Raw genomic sequence first — 12564 nt, 5'->3', positions numbered from 1 at the left:
AAAGTATAATGCCTCAAAAGTTGTAGCTATTTGCAGTGTTAGTTTCAGGTACTGTGGTCAGTTTCTGGGATAGACTCTAAGTCCCTAGAAAGGCTACTCCAATCTTCCCTATTTTTATTCTCCTAAGAGATTTCATTTTCCCCGACACCTATCTTCCCTATTTTTATTCTCCTCAGAGATTTCATTTTCCCCGACACCTCCGACTCATTGTCCCACAGGTGAAAAGGCTGTGTAGGCCCTTTTTGCTCCCCACCCCCACTCCTCCACCACACAACCTTCTGCTTAAAATATTGGTTCATTTCCAGTGACAAGGACCTGCTTGCCATCTGCCATTCTAAGAAATTCCCGAAATGGACCCAGGTAAACAAGGTGAGTATTACTGTCAAGTATCTAAGCACAGTTTGTAAACAAAAAAATTAGGCACAGATGTTGTATTTTCAGACTTCTGAGTTGCAGAAGAGTAGACATTTGGCAAATTTCTGGCTGAAAAAGAAACCATTGGATGATTAAAAAGACTCTCTTGTAAACATAAATTCATAATGTATTGAAGAGTATGTGGTCTGTTGTCTCCAAAGCACCAAAAATAATATAACAAAATACTTGCTTTCAATATAATTATATTTTAAATTGCTATTCAAACACAAAAACTGACTTATTTTCATATAGCTTCATACGTCACTATTAAAATGACATCACAGTAGGTATTTTAATATCAGGAGCGAGCTCACAGGACCCTGGGGGCCCAAAGTTCGGAGGCAGGTCTCACAGCTGTCATCATATGAATATTTGATAAATGGGTGTTGGGAAGCCAATCCCCCTTTCTTCCAGCATCTCTGAATGCTGCAGAGGGCCCTGGACTGGCTTGTGACACCTTTATTGCTGGGTCTAGTTGCAGCCTTATTCCCCTCGCTAACGTCTAGATTAACTTTACCTGTTTTATATAAAATTCTGTAATATCTCAAGTTATTTACCTAAACAACATTATGATTTGAAACAACAAAGATTCAAATTATCTTTGGGTTTCCCAAATTTGGGCCTGCATATTGATAAACTTAACACAAAGCAGTAGATAATCCACCCAAAGCCCAATTTTCTCTAATGTTTCTCAAATTTAATGCACCTCGGAATCACCTGACGGTTTGTTGAAATGCTGGGCTCCGCCTCCAGAGTGTGTGACTCAGAGGGTCTGGGGCAGGGTCTGGGGCGGGGTCTGGGCTGAGGCCTGGGCTGGGATCTGAGGTGGTGTCTGCACTGGGGTCCGAGATGTGCATTTCTAATAAGTTCCCAGGTGAGATGCTGCTCACCTGGGACCACATTTTGAGGACCACTGACCTAAAATATCTATTTCTGGATCATCAAACTAGATGATGGACAGTTGAAAGACTTATTACATTCATCTTAGTTATTGTAGAAAATGACACATTGATTTGGTTAAGCAAAAATAAGAATCATTTAAAGCAAAATACATTTCCCAGGCAAATTGCTGCCATGAGTGAGACCATATGTAGCTTGTATTATTATTTCCTTACGCATCTGAAACTACTTTGTAGCTTTGGGCTGGATACACCCAGCAATTTCTTCCTTTCTTGAGTTTTTTCCCACAAGCCTTGAGGAGGCAGGGCTGGTGGTGGATGATCTGGGATACCTGTTCATCTTCCACGTTGCTCTAACACAGCTTGCATTTTATGCTGCGTAACTTCATCAGATGACGCTGCAAAACACAGCTCCACAGGAGTGTGCGGGGCCAGATGGCGGGGCCCCCGCAGCATCACTCTTCCACCGGGAGCAGCCTCTGGGAGCCAGCGGAGCCCCCAGTTTGCTGACTCGCTCTGCTCATTTGGTGCATCTGAGAGGAAGCGGGGCACAAAAACTGGCCAGTTCCAGAAGGAAAAGAACGTTGGGCACTACACTTTTGTAAATTATTTCCACACTATTAGGGCTACTTTTGAACTTGTTTCCCTTCTCCAGACTTAGGCAGAGAGGTGACTTCTCCTGTGCTTTAACATTGGACTCATCTGAAAACTAAGCATTTTTAAAACATAAGAAAATACTCCATAACAAAAGATTTAGAGCAAATTCTAGGTTCTTTGATATGTTTGCACCTGTTCAAAAAAGGAAAAAAAAAAAGATGTGGAGGGGTCTTAAACAAGATCACTTGTTTTGATGACAATTTTAGGCACAGCCCATGCTCACCTGAGGTAGGTGTCTTCCACTCGTGACCGTATGTTGATCATTGAATCACCAGGTGTTCAGGGAGAGGCCTGTGGTGTGCTCCAGGCCCTCCAGGATGCGTCCCACCTGGTAATCCGCTGACATTCAGCATGAAAATAGTTATATTTTCCTCAAGGCTTCTTCCGTTTTGCATAATAAATACAAGTCAGTCCTGGGCTCAAAGCTTGCTTGCATGTGGAAATTAGCCTCCAAGCGAGCATTACAGGTGTAAATGCTATGGACTTGAAATTGGTTATCACAGGAGATATTGGAGACGCAAAGGTGCGTGGCATTCTTTCCAAAGTTTGTGGCTGGTTTCCTCTTTCACTCTCTGCTGTAACTAGCTCAAATCTCCCCCGTTCTTCAAGTTTCCTACCCCACCACGTCCTCCCAACTCTAAGTGGGTGAACTTGTCCCCAACTTCATCAAGAAAACAGAAGCCCTCAGACATGCACTTCTCCCACACACCCCAGCATATGCTTCCACTCTTCCTCTCAGGGAACGAGGGATGGGCTTCCTGCCAAGGCTGATCCTCTCACCTGCGAGTCTTCCCCATTCATTGTCTACCTCAGGGGTTGTACCAGTTGGCAATATTTCAGTTGCTTGTGACAGAAAACTCAGCTCAAAGAGGCTTTATTACCTCATCTAATTAATTACCCAAGGGAGGACTAGCTTGCCCTGCCGCAACAATGTCACTGGGATGTGGTTTCTCCCCTCCCAGCATTCTCCAAAACTGAGCTGTCCGGATGTCAGCCACTGGCCACATGTGGCTATTGAGCTCTGAAACACAGCTAGTCTAAATGGAGATGTGCTAAAAAAGACCCTGAATTTCAAAGACTTAATAAGAATAGCAAATATCTCATTGATAATTTTTATGTTGGTTACATGTTAAATAATAATATTTTGATATATTGGATTAAATAAAATACATTATAAAAATTAATTTCACCTACTTCTTCTTACTTTTTAAAATGTAGTTGCTAGGATTTAAGGTGACATATTTGACTCACCTCACATTTCTTCTATTGGACAGCGATGCCCTAAAAATTTCCCGTGACTACTCCCCCTCAGCTGGGAAATCACTGTAAGCTTCTCCTTTTTGTCACCATGTGGAACCCTCCCGCTCCAGTGCAGCACTCCCGGTGTCTGACCCGGTGCCTTTCACCTGGATTGTGCTTGGTCATCAAGCCTTGTCAGAAAGACACCTTGACCAATGTCTGCCTAGTCTCTCAGGTCACCTCAGCTCCAGGGTCTGCAATCCGAGGGCTGTTCTCTCCATCTCCCTCTATTCTGAGGCCAAGCCTCCGAGGCCAAGCCCTAGAGCCAGACTCCTGGATGCCCAGCATCTGGGGGAATTCCAGCTGCCTACTCAACATCTCCACCCAGATGTCTTATAGAAACCTCAAACTCGGTGTGTGAAAAACCAGCTCCCATTCCACCTTCATGCCCAAACTTCTTCTTCCCATTATTTTCAACACCTTGGTCTCCCTCCTATATTCAATCAGCCACCGATTCCTGCCAATTTTACCCAGCAAATTATGTCATATATCTGTCCCCATTGCCATTCCGATCTTTCTCATGTTATAGGAAGTGAACACAAACTCCTCCCATAAAGTGCCCCTGCCCCCAGAGAAACATTGTTGGAAGTTTGATATATAACCTTCCTCACTGGGTTTATTGTGTTATTTTTTGCTATTATTCTTTGTTATTATTTTTTGTTATTATTTACAAAAATAGGATCATACTAAACTGTAGACATATTGCCATGGTTTCAGCCTTGTAATCATGCTTAAAAATGCCTTTCAATCTCAAGATTGTCAAAATTTTTCCATATTTTCTCTAAGTATTCTTGTCTTAATAATTAATAATTCATGTTAAACTCTAGTACATCTGATGTTATTTTTGTGTATGATATGAACTAGAGTACCTATAATATATTTTTCCAAAAATATAATGGCCTTATATGGTCTCATATGGCCTTGAATGGTCACATTCAATGGCCACGACACTATTTTATTTAACAACCTGTAATTTCCTTATTGAGTTAAAATGTCATCTTTATCATGCACTAAAATCCTATACATACATATGTCAGTTTCTGACTCTATTCTCTATTACTCTATTTATTCCTGAAATAAGCCCACATTGCATTTATTCTTGCGGGTTACTTTTATTATCAGTTTGTCAAGTTTAAAAAAGCAGTTAGAATTTTGATTGGAATTGCTTTAAATCTATAGATTCATTTAGGGTAGAATTCACATCTTTACAATATTGAACATTCCTATCCAGGAATATCCAGGAATGGAGGAAGTAGATTTCTCCATTTATTCATATTATCTTTAATATCTTTCAGTAAAGCTTTATAAGGTCTTGCACATTAATTGTTTTGTTTACTTTAGGCACTTTATAGATGTTTAAAATTCCCTGTTCTAACTGGTTGTTGTTGCTATAAAGCAGTATAGTTCCTGGACCAAAAGCACCAGCCCCACCTGGGGTTAGAAATGCAGTTCCCAGGCCCCTCCAGACTCAAAGCTGAGGCCCGAAATCTGTGTTTTAACGCCATTGAGGTAAATCTGATGGAAGCTAAAGTTTGAAAACCACTGATGTAAAAGAAAGTTATTGATTCTCAAACAGTTGTCTTAAATCAGCCAACTTGCAGATGATCCTCCTGAATTATCTAGACAGGCAATCAGAGCTTCTGTAAATCTCTTCCTTTCTAATATTTTTATTTATTTTTGTAGATTAGAATTCCAAAACAGGAACAGCAAATAAGTTTCAATGCCATTAGTACGTGCCAGCTCCAATGGACTGATACTGACTGCCTGGAGGGCTGTCTTGACAAGGTCTGTCAAGGAGACCCTGCCCTGCCTGACACAGTGTGCAGGGGACGGTTGTGGCCTCGATGCCCTGTACTTTATTTCTCTGCTTCAAGTTGGTGTTGGATCATAGTAGGCAATGGAGGGTCTTGAGTTTTTCCCTGACTTTAACAAGGATGTCTTTTTAAATATTGAGCGATTTTTAAATTTCTGAAATAAATCTTCCTGTATCATGGAATATTATTCTTTAATATATTCTTGAAAATTTTTGATAATATTTTATGTAGTATCTTTGCTTTAATCCTAAAACAGGTCAGTTTTTTAAAACATATACCTGATTTAGATGGTATTTAGATGAGACCTCAGACTTTAGACTTTTGAGTTGATGCTGGAACAGGCCCATATTCAAGGACGTTCCTTAGCCAAATATACCAACGTCCTCAAAGTCTCAACTCAGAATTTGACTGCTTTTCTCTCAGTAATAATAATATTTTCAACAAAACATTATCAATTTTTGGTATTACAGTTATACTTGCCTCCTAAAATGAATTTGGAAGTTTTCTGAGTTTTTCCAGTTTTTGGAATAGTTGAGTAACAGAGATTCACCTGTTCCTTGAAAGATTAAAGGAATTCACCTGCAAAATTCTCTCTCCTTATGTCTGTCTTTGATGACTGTTTTTCCTCTTTAAAAAATTTGTAGTTATTAGTCTTTCACCCTTTTTTAGTATATTTTTATCATTTCTATTTTCTATTTCATCTGTTTCCAAATCTGTTGACATAATATTGTACATAGCTTTTTTCTATTTTAAAGTTAATTCTATATCTGTAAATATAAATCCTTTCTCATTTCTAATGTTCCATATTTTATATTTTTCTTCTCCTCTTAGGCTTGCCAAATGTTTGTTTCATTTGCTTTTCTTTCCAAAAAGCCAGTTCTTATTTCCATTTTCCTATTCTACTGCTATTCTGATTTTGCAGCCTAATTAATTAATTTTGGCATTGATATTCAGTAATTCTTTTCTCATTTTTTAGCCCCTAAATAGTGTTTAATTTCAATTTTGATTTCCTCCTTGACCACATGACATTCAGAAGAAATTTAAAGCATTTTTCACAATGGTAAATATCTTTTATCTTCTTACTGATTATTTCTAGTTTTATTGCATTATGGGTCACAGAACATAGCCTGTATTTCTGAAATTCATTAAATTTTCCTTGAGGCTGAATCACGATCAACTTTATCTTTTGGACCTGAATCATCAAAGTAAATTCTTGCTTTTTGTCTTGTCCATAGTCCATTCTTTACAACCACGGGCATGAGCTTTGTAAAGTGTGTACAGTCCCTGAGGCTGGCCAGAGGACGCAAGCTTGTTAATGAACTCACACTGACAGCCCCTGCCCTCTGTCCCTGCCTCTCTCACACCTTCCAGCCACAATGAGCTTCTCGATCATCATACCCTGGTGTCTCTGCACATGCAGAAGTCTCCCATAGGCTTCTGACATCATTCCCCCAAACTCTTCTTTCCAAGGAATCCCCTGAAGATTCTCTACTTCTCTTTCAGGAGCCAGCTCTCACTTCACCCCCCTGAGAAATCTGTCAGCTTTCCTCTGGTGCAGTCCTATTGAGAACATGGATCTCGTCCCTGCCTTGACATGGAGAACTCCTGATTCACCTTAATGTCCTCAGTCCCCAGCACAGTGCCTGGGACCTTATGGACACTCCAGTCTTGTGTGTGTGTGTGTGGCAAATTAACAAATACGAGTAGCTATTTTATGATGACATAACTACAGACCTCTGTAGAAGCAAGGCCTGGCGTATAGTAGAAACTCAAGAGATATTTCCTAAATTTGTAATTTTGAGAGTTTTAAGTCTAGATAACATAAATCATATGAGCTCAGTGGTCAGTGGCCTTCTGTTAGGTTTTACTTTTTCTAGCTATAAGGACTGATCATTTCAGTCTTAGGCAACAGAAAGCTCTGTTGTGAGATTGTTACATGTCTCTTAAACTAAATGAAAATCAAATTTGGAGGATCAATGAAACAAATTTAAATTGTGGGTCCTCAGTGGAAGTCAGAGAGATAATTACCTGTATTTTCTTATTTAAATCATGCAAATACCCTACGAGGAATGTATTATAATCCCTATTTATCTGATTAATAAACTGAAGATCAAAAAGGAAACTAATTTCCCCAAAGGAGAAAGGGAGGACTAGAAGGGGGTGTGGCTTCAGAGCAGGCCTCCGTGCCTGGGAGGTGCTGGGAACACCAGCCGTTGTGGCAGTGACGGTGGTGGTGATGACTCTCAAAAGAAGGTGTGTTAACCATTCTTTTCTGATTATGAAAATAACATATGCTTTTTATTGAAAATTTAGGTAATAACAACAAGTAGAAAGCCATTAACTGTAAACATTAAGAATTCAAGCACTCAGAGACACCCACTGATAACAATTCGGTTAAGGCCACTAGAAATTAGGCTGCACGGGCAGGGAGTTTTACGATTTGTTAACTGCTATATTTCAAGGGCCTGGAAACATGCCAGGACCATCTAGTAAGAGCTCAATAAATATTTGCTGAATGAATGAATGGATAGATAGCTTTTGAGTTGGTTCATATACGCACAAATGCATATGTGCACATATGACTAGAATATATTAACAAAATTGAGATTACATGCTACATGTAGTTTTTTATTCTATTTGTTTCATAAGGCTGTTTCCTTCTCATATAAAATGTGGACAGATTCATAGAGGAGTACTCCTTAGTTTGGTGGCCTCAGAGGATGCTCTCCAGGGTCACCTGCAGCCTAGGAGGCTGTAGCCCATAATTGTTTGTCCCCAGGTAGGAAAGAGAGCTGTACACCTTGTTTTCCTTCCTGCAAAATCAAGTGGGGATGTACTACCTGTAGGATCCTCTTCCAGGATGTGGGCTTTATCTAAGGTCTTGTATCCATTATATTTCATGTTTTCTTTACAGATGCCCTGCATAGGATTGAGAATTCCATTTACAGAACAGCCTTCAAATTACGATCAGTGCAAACTCTGTGCCACTGTAAGTACAGCTCCCTGAAGCACTTGAAATAATTTGATCCCGATGTGTGATGTAAAATTCACAAAGAAAACAGAAACTTCCCCATGGGAGTGACAGCTGGACTCCAGAAGGCTGGCTCTGGGCATTGACTCCAATTTCAACAGAGAAGATGGAGTGGGGAGGGTACACTGTGTATGTTCAACCCCCGTGTAGCTTCGCTGACTGACAAGAGAAAGTGATTTAAGGACAAGGATTTTAATTGTTTTTATTTTTCCTACTTGGTTTCTGGAAAAAGTTTTTTGGTTTCCTTTTCAGGATGCCAATATTGACACCAACTAAAATTACAAAATAATTTAGTTTAGAATCTGTGCTTGTAGATTTAAGTATGAAATTTAAAATTCCTTCTACCACATAAGATTTGTATTTTTAAGTTGCACCTCGTATTTCTCTCTCAACTTGCAAAAGTAGGTTCAGATGAATAATCCTTGGGCTATAAATTTTAAAACTATCTTGACAATTCCCTGAGATCTTCTCTTTTGCGTTAAGTTTATATCTGATTGACTGCTATGGTTTCTTTTCCTATACTGTTATCTAGGCAAAATAAGGTAAAATATAGTAAAATTATTTACCCTGTAAAAATTCTCCAAAATGAGATAACTTGGATCCTAGCTGTGAAAAACAGCAGGCCTTCAGCGTATCTAAAGTTAGTGATTTCTAAGTTCTGTATTGCATTTAAAAAAAAAATCACTTCATGTGAAATGATTTATGACATTTATCATATTAGACCTAAAAGAAGCTGTGTTATATATACGACATTTCTCCTGAAGGTTGACTTTTTTTATATTTTGCCTTCTGCCTAATAAGTTATATAGACCAGTGACTTTCAAATTTTCTTCATGAAGTGTGCATGGTGTGAAGTGGGGCAAGAAAGAGTTCAAAAGGTGGGAAGAGGAAGTCTAGGCAAGCCAGAAACCCCCAAGGGCCGTCCCCTCAACCAGAACAACTCTTTCCTGTACTTTGTTCTGTAAAGTGTCCTTTGAAGAAGGAATTCTTGGCTTTAAAAGAAGATTTTTTAAAAAATCACTGATGTAGACAAATAAACTCATTTTTAACTATTATTAATTATTCCAGAGATCAACCAAAGGCAGGATATGCTCACTAAGAGTTTCCCCCAGTGACGCTGTCTTCCTGGAGAACATCTCCCCTTAGAGAAGGTCAGCAGCAGGTGATTGCATCCGCCTCCATTGTCAGCGCCATTGTCAGCGTCATTGGAGGGTGTGTGTTTTTAAACTTTTTATTATCCCTGACATCCGAAACAGTGAATATAAATAATACTCGTGGGAAATATTAACATTACACAAAATCAGTAGTTGAGAAGTTCTACCTAGAAAAGGTATCTAAACAAGAATTTGAAAACAAACACTCCAAACACCGAGATAAAGCATGGCATGAGATCCATGCAGCAGGACCTGGAGAGCGTCACTGCATAAATCTTGTGGTGAGATTAATGGACACCACTATTATCTATTTTGCTGCAATACAGAACTCTCAGCGGAAGACAAAAATGTCCACCTACAGCATGCCAGGCCCGGGGAGAGGTTTGCGATTGAGTAACAATAAACAAGCTTGCAGCCTCCACCACCTGCAGCCAGATTTTTATTCAAGTCACATCCTGAAACCTACTCCTCACTTCCTTAGACTCTCCCCTTAAAAGCAGTATCAGAGAGCAAATAAAATTTTTTATTGTACTTGCTATACTTATCTGTGAGGTTGATTTATGAAGTAGAGAGAAGCACAGGATTTTATCACTTCACAGGCTGGAGCATTTTTTTTTTTTTTTTGAGGAGGATCGGCCCTGAGCTAACATCTGTCAGTCCTCCTCTTTTTGCTGAGGAAGACTGGCCCTAGGCTAACATCCATGCCCATCTTCCTCTACTTTATATGGGATGGCGCCTCAGCATGGCTTGACAGGAGGTGCGTTGGTATGCACCCGGGATCCGAACCAGCGAGCCCCGGGCCGCAGCAGCGGAGCGCGCGGACTTAACCGCTTGCGCCACCAGGCCGGCCCCAAGGCTGGAGCATTTTAAATGCCAGCAGCTCTTGCTGCCTGACGCCCCATCTCTCAGATGGTACAAGTGGGTGTTTATTAATTTTGTCTGTCATCCTCTGTCTGCAAGAAACATAGAGTTAGTTCTAGTTCATTCTTCCTTAGATTCATTGCCTTGGAAAATTTTTAGGAGGTGGTAAAGAATATGTAAGACATTAACAATTATTTTTTGTAAGCAACTTTGGTTTTATTAAGTGCGTTCCCTGGATAACAATACTGATGCAACCAAGATGAATAAAGTAAATATTACTGAGGCAAGGGTGGGACATATAGAGTCTCCTGGTTCAGCAACTCTGTTATAAAGCACACTGGGTTTTTAGGTCAGGCAATTGCATTTTAACCCACAATATTCCTTCTGAAGCCCAGCTGCTGACAGGAAAGATGGTATATGAACATGAAAGGTAAATTTGCTCAATCCACTTAATAACGAGCATGCAAATGCTTTTCCCAACTCCTCACCAGGGTCCTAACTTCCTTGGAAGCTATTTTTCAAGTTTCTCACTTTCTTCCCTTTCAATTTCATTCTATAAAGCCACATCCTCGAGGTTATACTGGGAATAATGTAATACCTACACTTTACTAACAGATGTACTTTTCCAAAATCAAATCTACCATCACAGTAGTGACGCCTGAACTATATATGTGTTTAAATTGTGGTCATCTCTAATGCCTTTTAGAGAAAATAGCTGCCAGAACAAAACAGTCTTAATTAAACCCTAGATGACATTGACTTAATCTGAAGCCTTTTGTTCCCATCAGAAAATAAGCCTCAATTCTTCATTTGCTGCCTGCAGTGGACTTGATTGACAGTTCCCTGATTCAGCATGTCCTACTACGTCAATGTTTCTGGGAAGCAAGAGAGAGTCCCCTCTCCGTGCAGCAGCTTCTTCAGACCCTCCAGGAGCTGTTTCAGAGAGTCAGGGTGGCAAACCCAGGGCAGGTGCATCCCAGAGCTTCGGTGCTCACCCTGAGCCTTCTCACAGCGATGTACGACAGGTGAGGGTGTGGAGGTCACGCTGTGACGTCAAGGGCGGCGTTGAGTTTCCTCTGGCGCCTGACCGTTGGGTGTTATCTAATGTTGGCTTAGGTTTGGTATATAAGAAGGCTCTGCGGAAGCGCAGATGTATTACTCACTCAGGAGGGGAATGAAGAAGTACATGTTTATCAGATTCACTAATATAAATGACCCATGGATAGCAAAAGGGGGAAAAAATCCACAGTACTTATCTCCCGTAGAAACTGCTTTCCACTCTAGAGCAGCGTGCACACCTTCCACTGGGGTAGTTATAGATCTATCCATACGAAAAATGACACTTTTCTCTGGAGGCCCTGGAAACATCCTTCTTTACTCATTTCTTTGTAGCCAATTATCAGTCTTTGTTTTGTTTTGTTTCTTAGGTGGAGTAAGGGTGTATAACTTGTGTGTGGATGGCTAACCTATTGTCTTAGTCTGTTTGGGCTGCTACACTAAATACCATAGACTTGGGGGCTTAGACAACACACACTGATTTCTTCCAGTTCTGGAGGCTAGAAGAGCAAGGTCAAGGTGCCGGCAGATTCGGCATCTGGTGAGGGCCCCTTCCTGGTTCATAGACGGCCGTGTCCTCACTGTGTCCTCACCTGGTGGAAGGGTTGAGGGAGCTCTCTGGGGTCTCTCCTTTTATAAGAGCGCTAATCCCATTCAAGAGGGCTCCACCCTCAGGACCTAATCATCTCCCAAAGGCCCACCTCCAAATCCCATCACCCTGGGGGTTAGGTTTCAGCACATGAATTTCAGGGGAGATGCACACATTCAGTCCATTTCATCTACAAACCAGTTTAGAGCACATCAAAGGCTTGCTCATGCACTCCCTGGAATCAGTGGTGTTTGTGTGTGTGTGAGTGTGTGTGTGTTTCTCTGGCTCTGGGGCTTACCATTCTTCTGTCCCACTTCGTTCTGTTTACCTTATGTGGTCCTGACCCAGTAGGCCTCATCCTTTAGAAGGAAGTTTTTAAAAGTCGTAGTAAATATAAAACATTTGGAAAATGAAGAAAAGAGTAAAGAAGAAGAAATATCTCCCAAAATCGTGCCTCCCAGGGGCAAGCACAGTTTAACCATCTGGCAAATTCCTTACAGAGTTTGCTTTTCTAGTTTATTATTTATTTTTTTATTGCACGAAAAATATATGAACATGTTATCAAGTTATTTTTTCATGATTTCAGCCTCCTAAGCATTATGCTTCTGACCATCATTTCTAACATCAACGCCTGCCTCTAATAGCCCTCCTGCCTCTGATACGTTGTTCTGTAGGTTTGGAAATGCACAGCCAGTGGGCAAAGGATGGTTAGGCTCTAGGTGAGGGCCTGTGAACAGGCGGATTTTTTTACATAAATGTTTGCTCCTTTTGCCCACCTCCTGGGCCTTGT

The 12564-nt window shown here is 40.6% G+C and overlaps 1 protein-coding gene across 1 annotated transcript in view; it reads left to right on the top strand.

Moving 5' to 3' along the window:
* The first annotated feature begins 309 nt into the window (after nucleotides 1-309).
* The window catches only part of DYTN (dystrotelin), a 59048-nt gene continuing 46793 nt past the window's right edge, over nucleotides 310-12564 (top strand). Inside the window, 3 exon segments of the mRNA XM_058549692.1 lie at nucleotides 310-369; nucleotides 7998-8072; nucleotides 10953-11154. Of these exon segments, the coding sequence (XP_058405675.1) occupies nucleotides 351-369; nucleotides 7998-8072; nucleotides 10953-11154 (296 nt within the window). The 5' untranslated portion in view covers nucleotides 310-350.

Source organism: Diceros bicornis, chromosome 10, assembly GCF_020826845.1.
Source record: "Diceros bicornis minor isolate mBicDic1 chromosome 10, mDicBic1.mat.cur, whole genome shotgun sequence".
Taxonomy (NCBI): domain Eukaryota; kingdom Metazoa; phylum Chordata; class Mammalia; order Perissodactyla; family Rhinocerotidae; genus Diceros; species Diceros bicornis.
The sequence above is the reverse complement of the archived record's forward strand: the minus strand, read 5'-3'. Positions and strand labels throughout refer to the sequence as shown.